Here is a 19,490-nt window from a genome sequence, read left to right as displayed (position 1 = left end):
GACTTTACTAAATGAAATGACTTTAATGATATTACTTTTGCGAATATTCATGTTTTAAATATGAATGATAAGTCAAAGAAAATTCAATATTCTGAAATTGGAATGTTTCGTGAGAATTTCTTTAATCTAGAATTATGTTTAAACTTTCAATATTTACGCATGGAAAACTCTGTTTTTTGAATTTTGATTATTCGATTTAAAATTGTAATTTTATTAAATTGTGACAGGAGAAAAATACAGTTTCTGAACTAAACGTGTAGCTGAATATTAATCGCTAACTACTTTCATTTTAAAGAATATTTATTTTTCACTTTTGATGAGCAAATTAAATATAATTTGTTATATTTAGAAAAATAAAAATTTTTTAAATTATTTTTCTACGGTATTGTCATTATTTATTCATGCTCATAATAATTTAAAATTTATTTATTTTTATTTTAGTAAAATGTAACAATTAAAAAATTTCTAACTTTTTAAAAATAATCACAAGATTTCGCTGTTTATTTTTGGAATTTTGAAGAAATTAAACTCTAAACAAATTGAAACTGTACGTTTTTTGTATTGAATAAACTCTCAAAAAATTGAGAAAGGAATAAAAATATATAAGGAAATTTTAGTAAAAAAACTGAAGAAATATTCCAAAAACGTCAAAAACTAATACATCAAATAGAAAAATTAATGATTTTCTTATTAACGAGATATCCGATACATTTCTTACTTTGTACAGTACGTTCATTACTTATTAAATAATGGATTTATACAAATATAAACAAGATAGAAATGATAATATATGATATATAAATAAGGAAAAAATAAGACAAATATATCATTTTTGTATCCATTCGATCCATTATTTACATTGAAATTCTCAAGATGCAAATCTCGTGGGAAGTATATTTGATAAATTTTCCAGATATACATAATATTTTTGATAAAATTTCGGCATTCTAGTAATGAAATAAATGCGATGATGTTAAGTAGAAAACTTCAATCTACTATAATTACTCAAACATCAGTTTAATGAAATTTTAGTAATTAGCATTTATCCCATTCCACAGAATAATTTTCCATGTTTAATTGTCTTTAGACAATGATTTTCTATTTAAAACAAAGAAAAACTGCATGTCTTATTTGTTTCTCCCCTAGAATTCTATCAAAATATTAATTCAACATTTTATTTTTTTTAAAATAATTATAAATTTATATAATTTAGTCTAAACTATAATTTTATTTTTTTTTTTAATCTCTCATAAGTTAAATTTTTTTAATCATTTTAATTATAATTTGTTGTTAAGTGAAAAATTCAAATTATAATTTATCACCAAAACAAATTTAAAAGTTGCAACATTAAAGAAATTTTCAAAAATAAAAAATAATATATATGTATATATTAATAGAATTCTGATGATAAATTACAAAAAATAAAAAAAATTCAATTTAAATGTATTTGGAATTTTCATAATAGTTATTTTTCTTTATTTTCAGTTAAAAATCTGATTTATTATGAAAAAAAGGAAAGTATTTTATAGAGAAAGAGAAAATCAGTTTAATCGATCTACACGTTTTGTAGTTTCTTTAATGGTTTAGTATCAACCATCAACAAATGGTATCAATTAGCCAATGCCAACCGCAGAACCCTTGATAGATTAGTTTCCTCAATACATCCATTAAGCAGAGCCTTACTTTAAGCCATTTTGTTTGAAAATATAACCAAATTTTGAATAATAATATACAAAATAAATTAATATTAAATTTTAGTGCCATATTTCAATTAAAATCATACCTTTGACGGCATTCATTTTACTCCCCAACATCTGCTTGGCTACAAATGCCGCCATTTTGTATTCCTATTCTGTAACTTCTATCGAAGAAGATAGAATGCTGAGAATTTATAAATGATGTTTATTGCGGGAATAATGAGAGCTGAAAAATAAATTAGCACATTTAATTTGAATTATTTCTATTTTTTTTAAATGTTATGATGAGTAGCCAAAATTTTTTTTTTTTAAGTTTTGATTATTCCCTATTAAATTTCACGTAATACAGGCAGTTCCCGACTTTCGGACCGAATGAATTCCTAAAATTGTGTACGAAAGTCGAATGTCCGAAAGTCGAGCAAGACGTTATAAACGGGATTCCGTTGACAGAGAGCTAAAAAGAGAAATTATAAAATCAGTTATTAAGATAGGAAAGTTTTAGTTTTTCAGAGAGAATATGTAAAAAGGCATAAGAAAGTATTTTAAAAAGGTTAAAAATCATAGATTAAACAGAAAACAGGCAATAAAAATTGATTTCTACAAGTGATTTTGGTGTTACCGAAACCGAAACTGGCGCGATAAAGCTGGAAATTTCTGTTTGTCGCCTGAAAAATGTACGAAAAAGTCAGAATTTGTGTACGAAAAGCGATTTAGAGGTCTCAAAGTATCGCGTATGAAAGAGCAAATTGTCTGAAAGTCAGGACCGCCTGTATATAGTTTAATTGTTACAAAAAAAAATCAAAATTTTAACGTTTCTCTTCTATATCATGAAGTATTGATCATATTATTGAAAAGAATAATCAATACACAGTTCTTGGTATATTTTAAAGAATAATCAAAAGTTAAAATTTTTAATTTATCCGTGCTATATCACAAAATACAGTTTATTGTTATAGAAAAGAATAGTCAAAGTTCTTTCTCTCTTTGTTCTCTAGCAAGACATGGTTCTTTCATAGAATGAAGAGTAGCAGAAAATAATCTTGCTGTAGAGCAAAGAATGGAAGATATACAATTCTTATTATACAGAAAGTTAGTTAATTATTGCTTTTTTGGCAAAAGAGCCCATTAAGCTAAACTATAAAGCAAGATATAGCAGAAATTAATCAACTTTTCTATCTTTCTCTGCTGTATAACAATACTTACTTCGTGCTATAGCAGGATATAATCAAAAATTCAAAATTTTGACTTTATTTCTTGTTATAACCTACTTAAATTGTACTTTTATATAAAAAAGCAATAAAAATAAGATATATCGTTAATTTTTTAATTGCCATCTGACATGAAACAGATACAACATACCACAAAATTTCGCAGATAATAAATAATGTAAGTTTTATAGTTTGATTATTATTAATATATTCCACCGACTAACAATTAAATTATTCGGAAAAGTTATTAAAAAAAACTACAATTTCAAGTTATAAATTTAATAAATATATATATATATCGAATTTTATTGTAAGCGATAAAGTATGATATTACAGATATGTAACATATCAAACATCTTTAAATTTTATTTTAGAAAAGAAGAGAATAATGTCATTGATGGATACTCCCAACAAACCGACGTATTCTATATAGATTAGAACTAGAATATCCAAGAATTATCATCATTAATCTTTATTTATCACAAACAATTCTTTTTTTAAACGATATAACATCAAATCTAGACATTTTATACTGGACAGTGTCCAAACTGTATGTTTGCGTACGCGCTTTTTGATTGATGGAGTTGCTACTCTCTCGAGAATTCTACAAAAGATAAGTTCAACTGTTCCTTATCGAAAAACGAACAGGAATTATACTTAAACTTTGATATAGAAAATAGAATAAATATTTTAAAATATAAACAAGAATTTTCTTTCGATCAAAAACTAAAAATTACTTTAAAAATGGTCCAAAGTAACTGAATAAATAGATAAATGTATGAGGAATAATATATATTTTTCTTTAGATACTATAAATTTTTAAGCAGAGTTAGCGAATTAAAAAAAAAAAAACTTCAATAAAATTGCGATTTTTATTAATCTATTTTACAACTTTTTACAAATTAAAAATATATATATTTATTATTATTAAACGCGTTTTATTCAGAAATTCTAAGTTTATATTAGGATATATTGTTACATCATTCATGATAAATTTTACAGAATCCGTTGCAGAGAAGAGAAAAGTTTTTAGATGTAGAAACTATGCTAATGAAACAAGATGAAAATAAATGGTCTGTCGTAAAAATAAAACTAAAATAAAGAATGTAAATCAAAGAATGCATTTTGTCTTATTTGATGGTGGACTGTAAAAAATAAAAATATTCGAAACGTATTTTTTCATTATCGAGCACATAAACAAATTTATTTGTATATACAAGAAGACTTTTATATNTGGTGGACTGTAAAAAATAAAAATATTCGAAACGTATTTTTTCATTATCGAGCACATAAACAAATTTATTTGTATATACAAGAAGACTTTTATATATATATATATATTTGTTTATTTTTTTTAAAGATAAAGAAATGTGGGATTTTGTTAAAATGACTACTTATAGGATGTTTCTCAGCTTTAGCTTCTTATCTCAATGATAAGTGCTATCTTTTTCTTCTGTTGGTATTGAATAAAATAGCAAAGTCGAACTTCTAAAAAGAATGCCATTTAGTAGAAAATATCGAAAGTGATGTTATTTCTTTCTCACTCCATGTGTGATTTCTATATTACTTATTTCATAAAGAATTTAATGAAATTCTCGAGGTACACATCCTTCACATTTTATGTTATTTAGGATAGGAGCGGTTATAACTTCCAGATAGTTTCTGGTAAAATTCTGTTAATAGACAAACAAACAGACACAAGCTTGATTTAGATGTTGATAGCTACAGAAACAGTTAATCCCTTTAAAGAATCTAATCATTCGAGATTTGTTTTGAAACCGTAACAGACGGGATAAATTGCTTGTTTTTTTTTCGTTTCTTAAATCTGTTCGTTTTTCGTTTATTTTATACGAAACAACTTATTCGAAGATAAAGAAAAATGTAAATAAGTATAGAAATTAAATTTTAATATTTTTAGATGGATGTTATTTGAATTCAATTTTTGAAAAAATGAAAAAAACCGTCTGCGTTTTTAGATAATTAACTAGAAAATAACTAAGCTTAACGATCGTCTTTGATAATCAATCTAAGAAAACGTTCACGCATGAGGAGAATTTATTTTCTAGTAAATAAAATGAACTATTTGCACAAATTCAAATACTTTATTTTTAATTTGGTATATTTTAAAACGTTATTAATAATTGAAAATGTCAAAAAGTTGCAAATGAAGTTGTAACGTGCAGTCGGCGAGAAGCGGAATTTGGATTTTGTAATGGAATTTTTATTCTTTTTCGGTAATGTATTTTTTGAAGCGGGATATTTTTTATAAGAAAAAGAAGAAAAGAAGAAAACAGTAATACTATAAAACGAAAAAATTGATAAGCCTACTTTTCAGTAATGAAAGATATTGGAAAGGATCTGTAACGGAACTGTAGTTTATAAGCTCTATAAGATTCTGTAAGGGAACAATGATAAAGTTTTGTAAAGGAAATGACGATAAGGTTCTTTAGACGAATAATGATAAGGTTCATAAGGGAAAATACTAACACTCTGTAAAGGGACATTGGTAGGGGTTGCAAAAGAGAATAGGAAGATTCTATAAAAAAAGACAATTAGGAAATTCTGTAAAGAAAACAGTAATAAGGCTATACAAAGAACAGTAGTAAAATTTTGTAAAAAAACATTATAAAGTTTTATAACGAAAGCAATAAGATTCTGAAAGAGAATGATAATGGAGCTTTGTAAAGGAAATAATGGTAAATTTCTACAAGAAAATAATATTGAAGAATTCTGTTTCTTTAAGAAACATTGGTAAGACTACATTGAAGTCAGTTTCTATAAATATAAATATAACATCATTTTATACACAATGTAATAATCGGATTTACGCGCTTGAAATTTTATATAAGATTAAAACTACGAGATAAAAATAATTCTACACGATTATTACAGAATTTCACAATAAAAATAAACAATTTAGAAGTTAAAAATACAGGCTATTTTGTTTTATAAAAAAAAGAAGAAATTCGATTTTCCTTGTATGAATAAACAGTTATATCAATAACTAATATAAACAAACAAAATTAAATTAAATTCTACGAAGAATATAAGGGAGAAAAATTAGATAGTGTAAAAAAATAATTATAGAAGCGAAACTTTTTTAGAAAAACTAATAATTTTATAAAATAAATCCCGAACATATTCCCAAACGTTAAAAAATATTATTCCAACAATTTTTTTTTAATTTTCTAAAACAGAAGCAATAATTTTATAATAGTAATTATGGTAACGTTAATAATAAGAAAGACCGGAACTAGATCTGTGTAACGAACATGTAATTAGCAAATTCACTAATATCTTTATGTGTCTAGTTTTAGGTCATTTACTTCGCTTGTCCTGCTTTTGCAAATTGTAATTTCCTATCTGGATTACAGATAATGAACTTTTAGAATGATTATATATTTTCTAACTAAAGTATTTTCTCCTTGTTATCGACCGAAAATTGATCTTTGCAACAACAAATTTTGTTAGATGTTAAATGTGCGTGTAATATTCAAAGACTAGAATTACACGCTAACTATATACAGAATTCTTTATTACGCCGTCCTCTCCTACTTTTTCAATATGTTTTTTTATATTAAAAATTTATTATTATTTTTTTTAATGTTACATATAATTCAAAATTTTTGGATTTTCATCAACGTCGAAATTCCTTATCCTAGTAATCATTTTTGATTTAAACTTTTGAAAATATTTCGTATCTTCGGTGAAATATGTTCAGTCAAAATTATTAATAAAGAATATTAATATGGAAAAATTTATTAAATTTTAAGACCTTCTTTGAGTTTCTCAATTTGCACTCGAACGTCTGTCTACGTGTCTGTTCCGTTCTGCAATCAATTATTATTCTGATCGAATTTTTAAAAGTTGTAAAGTATGATTAATACTTTTCATAAGATGTCTTCTATCAATTTTCATCAAAAATATTTATCGAACGTTTGTTGTAATTTATCATGACACTCTTCATATAATTATCACAAAAAAAGTTACATAAAATATATAGTTGTTAGTTGTTAAAGTAAAGTGTGATTAAATATATGTATTTAATAATAAATTACAAAAAAGGCTGTCAAAAAATTAATATCTTCCTAAACAAGATTAAAACAAAAGAATTTTCTTTTTGAAATTTGATGTTTAGGAATTTTTGAAATTTGAAGTTTCTAATTAAAAAAAAAAAACCAAATATCTATTTTTGAAATTTTTAAATTGAATTTCAATTTATAAACTCTAATTTTTGAACTATAAACGCTAATTTTTTTTTTAATTTCGAATTCTTAAGTTCAAAATCCTTTAAGTTTATAAATTGAAATTCAATTTTTTTAAAATTTTATATTTAAAGAATTTTGAATTTTGTAACTCTGAATGTTTTTCAGCAGTTCAAATTCATAATTACCTAATTTATCACGTATAAAATTCAAAATTTTGTGTGGTCTACTAATGGCTGAATTGCTAAAAACCACTGAAGAAGACTTGCAACTACCACTGAACACTGATAGTTGGACGCGGTTTTGTACTTCACGAACAGCTGATCACGTGGAGTTTGGGGGTCTTCTTCACATGCCTAACACCAAATAGGAGCCAGTTTCCCGTAGAAAGTCTTCTCAGATCTCGTATGTGTTGTGTTGCCTTATTGCATTAATACAGTTGAACCCAATCAAAATTTTTTAACTTGAAAATGTTTTGATACTGAAACTTAAACAAAAATTTATAATAAAAAATCTTCAAATACTTATATTAATAATTTTTCAAAATTAAAACTAGAAAACGATTTTTTAAAATAGATTTTTTTCTATTGTCCCTGGATTTCTTCTTACTTCTGTATTTTGAATTATTTATCTTGTTTCTAAATTATAAAACAGTACAAAATTTTGCATATTTTATTCATTGTAATTATTCTATTTCCAAATTAAAACTGAAATTTCATATATTTTAATTCAGCGAATATGTTCAAACAACTTATTGATTATTAAACGATGACTTTACTTTATTAAAATACAATGTTCCCATTTTATTTTCGTTTTAAATGTACTCGAGAGACTCACAATTCTTGCGAAATCAGAAAATCAATCAAACTTTACGTAAGTTCAGAGAATAGTAAAATAAACTGCAAAACTTTCCTCTACTCAAAATGGAAAAATTACATCTGCCGTTTGACATAAAAATTTTAAGTTTAATTCCAAAATTACGTAAAATTTCAAATAAACATAAATTCTTGTAATAAAAGTGCTTTTATTTCAATAAAAGTTTTGTAATAACTCAATTGGTTCTCAAACATGATAGAGACATATACATTTATTTACTGTAACATTTAATAAATTTCTCTTCTGAGTCTCGTTATGTTTTAAACTATCGTCTTTAATGATCTACATTGCAAAATATTAAATTTCCTCTGGATATTTTCAATTTTTCAACAACTCGAAATACTTCAAAAATTAAAGAAAAAAAGAAATTCAGAATTTTATAAAGAATTTTTTAAAATACATTTTAATTTTCATAAAATTTTGAATTCTTTAATTTTAATCTTTCCAAAACTTTACTTGGAATTTATAAATTTTAATTTTATTTTAAAAATTTGAACAGAATTTTCAATTTTATAGTAAATTATATTCATCGTGATTGTTCGGAAGGAGGATTTCTGATCGATATATAAATTAAGATTGGGTTTTCGGAATTAATTTATTTATCTTAGAAACAAACAAATTATTGCAAATCAATACATTGATCCAAACAAGGTAAATAAATGAAGTTACAAGAACGGTAGTAGTGATTAGGAAGTGAAGACCACAGGGAGTCTTGTTATATGCTTACAAATCCCTCAAGTAAAGGTAGCATAATGTAATGGTTACTATAATCAAACGTTTTGCCGCGACCTTACTAAAAGTCACAAGAAATTTGTCTTATAAAATATAATACATTACCATAAAAGCATTATGAAATTTACTAAAATTTTAACTAAATTATCCCTTTCGACTCGTTTAAATTCAGTTGTACTGGAATTTTCAGCGTGCGCTTACCTTTAATGACTTAAATTATAATTTATTACAGGAAATATAACTTACCACAAAATACTTTTATACACAAATAACACATTATCATCATCATCATCAATGTGATGTTGTGGTTACTATGATGTACAACGTTAAGAATGGTTTTCTTTCTTATACCGTTATGAATTTGATTTACAGCAATTGCTTAGTTTGCGATTATAATAATGGTTAAATTGTTCATTCTAACATAAATTTCTATAAATTATTCATTTTATTTTTATCATATTTAATTAAAATAATAAGAAGAAAAGGATTCTTTGTGAAAACAAAGTTTTAAGAATATGCGATGCGTTAAAATAAGAATTTTTGTATTATTTCTTTTTTAAGAGAAAGACTTCCAAAAGTACTTTTCTAAACAAGCTCCTTGCACTGATTCGAATTTAATTTTCTTCAGTTTTAAAATAGCAAAAAGAATCTGAAAGCCGACATATTGAAACAAAGATATTAAAATAATTTTCACTCGAAGAAAACTTTTAAAAAAAGGAAGTGGAAAAGATGGAACTTTAGATAATGGTTGTGAAATTTGAATTTAAAATTCGCAAGAAAAATTCAATATAGATATATATATATATATTCTTGCATCTTTCTGAAAAGAACGGAGAGTTTTTGTTTAGAATATTTATAAAAATGTATCATAAATAAAAAGCATATTATAATTTAACAATATTTTAACAATAAAACGTTACTAAATCATGACTTTTTTAAAATAAAGTACACAAAATTTATAATATTTCTCTTCTTAAAATTATCAAACCATTAGTTTGCGATCTACAGAAATATTCCTAATCTTTCAATAAGTTAGAAAATTTAGGAAATGCAATTTTTATAATGCAGCGAATAAAATAAAGCAATTCATAAAACAAACGTATTAATTAAAAAATAATTTTTATATAAAAATATTTTATCTTTATTAAAAAAAAGAAAGAACAAAAAATGAGAATTGTTGAGAAGGAGTAAGAGTCATTTAGCTATTTATCCACTTGTGCTATCAACTGATTAGAAATGAAGAGAAACCTATTGAATCTCTAACAATAATTCTAATGAAAAAATCAAGATAAGTTCTTTAAGAATAACGAGGATATTATCTATACGATTGTCATAAATACATAGAATAGAATAGAAGAGGGATTATATGGAAACTTCAATAAGATTAAAACATTGTACAGGAGATATTTTTTTATTAAAAGATTTAAATTCTTCATTATACTTTTGTAATGATGTAGATTAAAGTCAGTAAGAGTAAAGGAAAAGTTTGATTTCCAAGTAAGAATTTTCAATTCTCATTCTCGTAATGTAGTCGTCCCAATGGAACCAGTCGACAGCTGTATAATGGAAATCAATCAGCTAGTCAGCTTTACTAGAGTTGTATCTTCTTTTTTTTTTTTTTTTGAAGTATTCCAAGTAATTCTTTCGGGGCGACTGAAAGTTTTATTGCATGGAAAAAGTAAACTATCAGTTGAGAGAGTCGTTACAACATCGACATCAATCAAATTTTGTGGTTCGCCTCGAGCTTATCAAAATAAAACAAGTAGCCTAATACAAAAATATCACAAATTTCTAATGCTCCGATATTATTTTACTTCTCTTTCCGATATTGATAAACAACAATGTACTTATATTTTATCAAATTAGTTCTGGAAATTTTACAAGATTGATCGATTGAGTCAGAAAGCAATCCCAACGAATTGCAAATTTCTTAAATTCTGTTTAGAATAATCGTAAAAGATATCAGAATTTATAGATTTTTCATCCGTTTGTTTGTAAGAATCGAATTAAAAATTTAAACACGAAAACGTATAACTTTTAAGTAATTTTGCGCGATTTTTTAGTAATTAAATATATTTATAAACATCTTTTTAACAACTTTATAAAGTAATAAAAAATTCATTATTACATGAAATATATCTCAAAATTTAGCTGGAGTTTTTAAAATTACAGCCTCCAAAACTTATAATTTAACAAATATAGAACTTATTCATTAATTAAAATACCATGTTCATGAGTGAACATAGTAATTGCCATTGCTTCAATATATTTTGTATTGTTGTAAATGTACGAAAATTTCATTCATTTGGCACATTTTACGGGATTTTCTACATTTTTAAAGAAGAGAATGAGACGTGTTATAGCTTTTATTATTTATACGCGGAAGAAAGAGAGAAAGAGTCTAAGTAATCTCGTTATATTGGGTCACTATCTGCAGATGCTATTGTCTTTTCCAAGAAAATGTCTAGTTTTACTTCCAACCACACTAGTTTTTAACTTTTTCGTAGAAAGAAATCAAGTAAAAAGTCCGTTTTCCCATCACTAGAAAGATAAAAAAAGAAGCTGAATAGACTAAAAGTTGTCGAGTAAGTTGAAAGGAAAAACTTATTAGCGAGCGACAACTTTGGCAATTTCGCGTCACATGACTCAATAAGCCGATCTTACTTCCAATTTGAAAGGATATTTTTGTGTCGTTTCAACCTAAAAGCTTACTGTCAATGTATTTTTGCTGTATATATATTAATATTGTTATTTTTTAGAAAATAAATCCACTGTTTAACATTGTCTCGTGAGGGAGCAAGAATTTAATTAAGTGTAAACTGTTAGAATTTACCATTCAGTAATGTAAAATCGCTTCAAATTCGATGCAAGAGAGGTTCTAGATACTAGATAATAAGTATAAACGAAGAGAAAATTTTAATTAAAAATAAAAAATTGCTTTAAAATCCATAAAATTAAAAATTTCTTTCATATTTTAGTGGATCGATATTTTTATGCAGTAGTCTATGAAAAATTGCAAGTTATATTCTGTAAAAGAATATTGGAGTCAATAATAAATGAGGAATTTTCGACCAATTAGTCAATTATTGTGACTCGTACTTGTGACTAACCTTTCATATTGATTTTCAATATAACCATTTAATCACGTTTGACTACCTTTTATTCATCCTGAGAAAATAATTAAATCAGAACAAATAAATGAAATTACAATGCATACGCATACCCAACTACTGATATCTGCAATGCAAAGTATAAATATTGCATCTTATAAAACAGAAATATTGTAATTTGAGAAGCGAAATTAATTAATTATTAAGCGTGTACAGATGTTAATATACAAGTGATAATGATAACAGAATATAAATTTGAGACATGTTGGCTCCAATAGTATTTTATCTGTCGGCAGTCTTGGAGACAGACATCTTGGCGTCAGAATCGCTATTCATCTGTCAATGTCAAAATTTACTCTTTTTAACCCTCTTTTTGACCTTATTTTCCGTGCTATTCACTAGATGAATCGGTTATATATTTGTTGAATAAACATTACCAGATTAACATTGAGCCTTCTTACTTGGTGAAGAACATACCTGATATGGATGCTTGGTATTTCAAGAATTACAAATGCCATATTGTTAATATTTGTAATTTTTAAATATTACAGATAATTACCGTTAATGATTCGAATTTTGTACAGTTGAGAATTTTTTTCTAAATACTAGAAGACGATAAGGTAAAAATCTTAAATTATAATTCACTTTATATTAGAACTTTATTAAGGATTAAAAATCTAAGATAAGTTCTAGCATAAGGATTTAAATTTGAAACTATGCTCTAAAGTAATGCCTATAGAATAAGATTATTAAGGATTAAAAGTCTAAGATATCTTTTTCTATAGGCATTACTTTAGAGCATAGTTTCAAATTTAAATTCTTATACTAGAACTTATCTTAGATCACATTTCAAATCCTTAATAGACCTTATTCTATGGCCTTAATCTTAAAGATCTTATCTTGCACTATAGTTTAGATCTTATATATTTATCTTAGAAAGAAACTGATAAAATTAAACTATAAATTACTGTTTAATTTACTAATTGTACAATAAAAAACAGGGTTTTACAAATTGCATACACAGAAATAGCACTCTCAGTTATCGGTTACATAGTAAATTAGAAAAGTAAAGATAATTGAACTTCTATCGAAGAACACACTTAAAATTTTACAGATGAAAAGTCAGAAAATATGAAGATTGATAATCTTAAAAAGCTTCACGCGTGAATAAATTCAAATAAATCCTCATCATCTTCACTTAAAAGGATTTTAAAGCAATTAATTTAAATTTTCTTGATTGTATTTCGAACAACCTTTATCGAGTTATCAGAATTTATTTCCAAGTACAACTTCTGAGTCAACACACTTTACATGTTAAGTTCCGACCTTAATGGCAGTCGTCGGCAAAGAGATCAAACAAGCCGAAGCTAATGGTTCCACAGAATAGTAGATGTTGAAATCACTTGGGTGACTTCGAATTACCAAATGTGAAACACTTCAGACAGATAATGAATCATTTGTTTCATCATTTATACTCAAAAACAAGTCGTATATAACTTCGGCTTTTATGTTAATTGAAATACCTTGTAATTATAAAAATAAGAACTTTACGAAGAAAACGATAACCGAAAATTTACCAAAAATATCTTCTATATGGATTTTTGTAATTTAATATTCATCATTTTCTACATGCGAGCGAGCTTCGAGGTAAAATTTTATTGATTAATTATAATAATATAACATTTACAGAATAGACAAAGCTTAAGATAGCGAATAAATTTATGTATAAAAACTAAAAAACCTTTTGGTGTATGAACTGCATACATGGAAACAACTTTTAAAAAACAAGGGAAAAACCATAAAAGCTTTCAATTCTCAGTTGAATAAGAAAGGTTTTATGATCTACCTTATATTTTAGTGCATAGTTTTAACATTAAGATGTACATTTTTTATACAGCAAACGCATTTTTCAAAATTGAATTAAACGTTTTCCATGAAACTACCCAGAATAAGAGATGTGAGCCACATGCCGATTAAAGAAATAATCTTTAGACCAAAAGATGTAAAACAGTTTCGGTTCCTATTTCCAAAACCTTTTTAACCTTTTTTCCCCCTTCTTCTTTAATTGACTTGTAACTCATATTAAAGAATTACTAACCTTCGGTTCAGCATAGAGTTTTTACTTTGATTGGTAAAAGTATATTTAACATTTGATCAATAAAATATTATCTGGAGAGTAGTTACAGCAGCCGAAACTCGTCAAAATATAAATATGAAACTCGAAAACATCTTTTTTTCTTAGTTATTTTTATTGTTATAAACAGATAATACTCAAAAGTACAACAAGCAAAGCGAATAAATTCATAAACAGAATTTATATCGATTGTTAAAGATTAAATCTTAAAAAAAACCGCAAGAAATAGAAGGAAAATGGCCGTGTTTACGTATAAAGTTTTAAATTCTTTAACCGTATGAAAGTTCAGAAAATAAAATTCTTTTCCTATTTAGTCACGTTACACGGCACAAGCGTGAACGATTTAAGAAATGGTACATTTAATTCAATAAGCGTATGTTTTTAATATTCACCGTTATACATTTTACTAAAATCTCACTAAAGCCGAAAGACTAATGCTATAAAAGTACGATACGAGCTAGAAATATTTTTAGCGAAAAATATTTTCATCTGTGCTATAAAAACCAAAAAAAGTTCGATAAAAAATTTTAAAGTTAAAATGCTTTTTTTTTAAAAAAAAAGAAAAAAATATGTACACTTTACTTAGTGAATATCGATCGCTGCGATTGATGATACATATAAAATATCATTTGGTTTGATTAATTAAATTAAAGTAAGTGTAGATTAAGGCGGAAAAAACAAGATCTCTACTTAGAAACATTCTTTCTTTTTTCCTGAATGTGCATTCTCACGAATCGACTGAGTGTAAGTTAGAAAGAACATCAATCTAAAGCACGGGTCAATTGTCCAGTCATCCAAAGTGGAAAATATCTCAGAAAAAGTGTAATACTTGTCAGAAAATTAAGAAAAAAAAAAAAAGATATAAAATAGCTAAAATAAATCTTTAACTACTATTTGGAATGCAAATTCTTGTAATAATTTATCAAATTTGTTGATGGAAAATAGGAAAATTCAATTGTCCATATCTAGAAAATTCTCTCTCTTTTTTTTTTTTTGTAAGTGGATTGTTAATAGAGCTAAAATGGCTTTAAAACTAACTTTTTTAGAGATAAAATTTGAAGAATTAATAAGCATCTATTAATAAATTATAAGTATTAAAAGCATAAAAAAGTCGTATTAATTTCGGATCTTAAAGCTGGAATTCCTAGAGTTGTTTCAATAGTTGTTAATAATAGATGTACCCAAGAAAATTGGATTAAAGTTTGGCAATGCGCATATTTTCACGTTAAATACAGCCTTATAATAAAAGTAGATATAATGAAAATTTAAAATAGGAAAAATTCAAAATTAATTCAATCTTAGTTTCAATTTGTTAAAAATCAGAATTTGAGAATGATCTTAATGTGATTTAACTTATAGAATTTTTTGAAAATGATCAGAAACTTAAGATTTAATTGAAATTCTACAAATTTATTTTCCTCAAAAGATAAATTATGCTTTCAAATTTTAAAAATATTAATGTATTTTCATGAATTTTTTAGATACTTAAAAAGTTCATTCGAAAAAATCTTATTATAAATACTAATAATTTAGTTATTCGGAGAAAATAATAACCAACTTTTATGTTTTATACTTCACTGTTTTTATTCATTATATAAATTTTAAGAGTAACTTTTTTCATAAAAATAAAAAAAGTAAAAGTAATAATAATAATAAACGTTATGGATTTTCTTCATGTTTGTAAATTTACTTCTTTTTTTAAATTTAATCGATAGACAAGACGTAATTTAACATAAAAATTGGTGCATCGATAGATAAAATACATGAAAATTTTCCACGTAAAGTTTAGAATAATACGCAAATTATATGGTAAAAACTTACACTTTAACGTTTACGATCTGGGAAAAGGAAATGAATTTTTACTTAAACTAACAAATTGCTCCTGGATATAAAAGCGAAATGAATAGAATAAAATATAGAAAAATATGCCTAAGTAGCCAATTTCTTTATGTTTATTGATTTAAAATAGGAAAAGAAAATTGATAATTTGATCAAACCGAGGTGTTTTATAGACTGTAGACTTTAATAGAATGTATAAAGATGGTGGTCCAAGAGTTGTGCAACTATATAATTTGCTTTTCGCTCGTTATCGATTTAAAGAAGAATGAAAGATGGATTTACCAAACTAGGATAATAATAGAGAATTTCGTAACAAAATAGGAAAATTGGAAAATTTTTAAAAGCTACTGAATAAGACGTTCTGCTCTACTTAATTAAAAACTCTAACATCGTCCTATCTTGTTTACTTATTGGAAAACTAAAGATGAAGAACGCTTGAAATAATGATCTTACTTAATTTCAAATTTAATGTCTTTTTAATTTTAATTCTGTGTTTAATATATTCAATTGTGTTCATCATAATTATTATTGTATTGAAATATAAAATATATTCAACTCTTCTCACCTTTTGGCACTAAGATCACGATGGATTCAGTTAGGCTCGCGGGTAATGAGAGATGTGGCCAGACATATTCGGAACAGGCCACATCTAAAAAATTTCTGGGTTTTTCACAGCCCGGATTCGATCCTGGATCCTCCACACCAATAGATTGACACCTTAATCGCCTCAGTTTATAACATTACATTCAATTTCTCACTACATTTCTATTTTTAGTACTTTGCCAAACTTGGACATTAAGAATTAAAAAACAATAAATGCTAATTGTAAAAAGCATTCATAATTTTAAGAATTATCTAGTACTTTATAAACTCCAACAATTATGCACTGTTAGCTTTCATATATTAAAGCCTAGTACTCATTGTTTTCGACTTACATTTCAATTAAGCATTCGTAACTTCAGTACCAGCTTTCAACACTTACTGTAATCAAGATTTCAAGCACTATGCACTTTCAACATACTGCAATCAAATACTCACAGATTTCAAGTAATTTCAGCTTTGAATATTCAAGCATTCATTGTATTCAAGCACCCATTACTTTCGAGCAATCATTAGGCGCGTATTCGACATATTCTCTACAATGAAATTCTTATAGGACTTTCATATTTAATGTCAACTTTCGCGAATTATTATGTTGTATCCTTTCAAGATAATATGACAAAATTATATTACATATCAAAATTTTAAATTCTCTCCATAACTCCAATATCTTACGAGCATCAATTAACTGATAGTGTGTTATTAGGAAATTAATTCAGAGAATAACTATCAGAATAATAAATTAATCGCCGTTCAAAAATTAATGCAAAGCGATACTCGAGCATAAATGTCGCATTTTCGATTAAATTAATGTTGATTAAGTAGGATATTTGCAAAGTTTTCAAAGAAAATAGTCGTAATAAACGCTTTAAAAAAACCTATGATCGATATATAAATTTATAGGCTACTCATTTTTAACGAAGTTTAGATTAGTCACGAACGAAATCAGACTACTTTATGTTTCTAAATTTGTAAAATCGATATTATATGTATCGATTAAAAGATAATCGATACATTGATCAATAATATAGAGTTTGATTTAAATTAAAATTTTACTTTATTATTACAATTATCTTCAATTTAAAAAAATATCATTTTTTCCCTTGAAGTTTTATTAGTAAGATTGAAAAAATGGAATCGTAATTAAGCAAGTTTCGGAATTTATCAGCTTAACTACTTCATTAACAAGCTACGAACGTAAATCTTTGATTTGATTTCCGTCAGGCATTAGTGTCAACTGAAGGATATCTTTACCTTTGTTATCTCTTCACCAATAAATTTAAAAAATCAAATAAAATTACACAATGCTAAACTAATTATAAAACTTGGGATTTGTAATTAAATATTTCGTGTTTGTTCTTTTTCGTTTGTTATATCCGTTTTAGTTCTTAGCTTATGATAAAGAATCTTTGGATTAAAATATGAAATGAATTTGTAAATTATAATCGAGAACTTAAAAGAATAAAATTGCACGTACAGTACAAAAAGATCGATGTATTTTTTTTTATTTTTAATCTTTGTTGTGTAATTTGTGCAATTCAACCCTTTGCATATGAATTCTTTAGCCTTTTCCATGGTGCTTTGTATTCAACTCTTTTCGTGCGCTTTGTATTCTTCAACCTTTTGTGCTCTTTATATGCACTTTATATTTTTCAATTCTTTGCAATGTATTCTTTACTCTTTGCGTGTCTCTTCATATTCCTTAATCCTTTCCATTCTTTATCCGATTATATGCGCTGTATGTTATGTATCTATTGATCCGTTCTATGTCATATGCATTTTTTACCATATCTTGTAACTAATTTTAAGTCTAAGTCGTTTGTGTCGATTACTAATTTCATCAGTAATGAATTTAGTTTCAATATTTTCGTGTAATTTTCGTGCACCAAAAGCTTATTTTATATAAATTTGATGATGATGTTTCTTATTTTATTAAATAATAATAACATAATTTCATATTTTTTTAATTATCTGCATTATAAAACATACATCACACGTTTTACCTGTGTTCTCTATATTTCAATCTCGCGCGTATACTTCATATCATTTAATCCTTTATTTATGTTCTATATTAAGCAACAGACATAAGAGAGCTTTTAAAAATAAAAAGTAAAGAAATATTCTCACTTTTAATAGGAAAAAATATACATATTTAGTTATGAATTTAAGCAGATATATCTATTTTTAACAAAGATGTTTGGTGTAATGTGTAGAGTATACATCAAAAAGAATTAGAAATTTGATTATATTAAAATAAACAAATCAACAAAATATTAATATTTAAGATTAAAAAGTATATTTTTATACTAAAACCTGCTTATAAAGTTTAAATAAATCTGAAAAATCAGAAAATAAGTTTTTATTTCATCAGTAATGAATTTAGTTTCAATATTTTCGTGTAATTTTCGTGCACCAAAAGCTTACTTTATATAAATTTGATGATGATGTTTCTTATTTTATTAAATAATAATAACATAATTGTAAATAGTTAAGAGACATTTCTCGTAATGATAAATTCCGTAGAAATTCGAAAATTTTTCGGAAATGAATAAAGATTTTGGGAGGAAAAAGAAAAGAAACGAAACGAAAATTGCAAAATGGATTTTTGTTTTCGTGTTTTGAAATTTTTTATGGTTTTTCTGAGGCAAATAAACATTTTTCAATATATAAAAATCTATTTGTTGAAGGATTTCGCAACGAAAATCTCCATCTTCACCAACGATTTTCCTTTTTATCTTTTTTCTTTTTTTCTTTTTTTTGGTCAATGCAAATGTAAAAATAAAGATAAAAAAATTTATAGCTAAATCAGATTTAAATCTCTTTTTTTTGCATATATATGTATATATTATATTGCTTTTTAAAAGATTTCTTTGTAATAACAAATTTATTGTAAGTTTTTAATACAAAAATGTTAAATTAAGATGTATATAATATTACAAAAACGAGAAAAAAAATTACATAAAAACAAAAATTTTCATATAGAAGCATATTTTAATACGTAAAAAATCAATAAAAACAGTTATGATACTTATTTATAGCTTACAACAAAAGATAAGTAAATGTAAAGTTTTCTTTAAAACTATTTTTTA

The 19,490-nt window shown here is 25.3% G+C and overlaps 1 protein-coding gene across 1 annotated transcript in view; it reads right to left on the bottom strand.

Moving 5' to 3' along the window:
- The window catches only part of LOC111613347 (complexin-like), a 48,657-nt gene that overhangs the window by 25,681 nt on the left and 3,486 nt on the right, over positions 1-19,490 (bottom strand). Inside the window, exon 2 of the mRNA XM_023354694.1 lies at positions 1,784-1,923. Within this exon, the coding sequence (XP_023210462.1) occupies positions 1,784-1,838 (55 nt within the window). The 5' untranslated portion in view covers positions 1,839-1,923. The remainder of the gene's footprint in view (positions 1-1,783; positions 1,924-19,490) is intronic.

Source organism: Centruroides sculpturatus, unplaced genomic scaffold, assembly GCF_000671375.1.
Source record: "Centruroides sculpturatus isolate CEXI.00-Female unplaced genomic scaffold, Cexi_2.0 scaffold134, whole genome shotgun sequence".
In the NCBI taxonomy this organism is placed as follows: Eukaryota; Metazoa; Arthropoda; class Arachnida; order Scorpiones; family Buthidae; genus Centruroides; species Centruroides sculpturatus.
The sequence above is the reverse complement of the archived record's forward strand: the minus strand, read 5'-3'. Positions and strand labels throughout refer to the sequence as shown.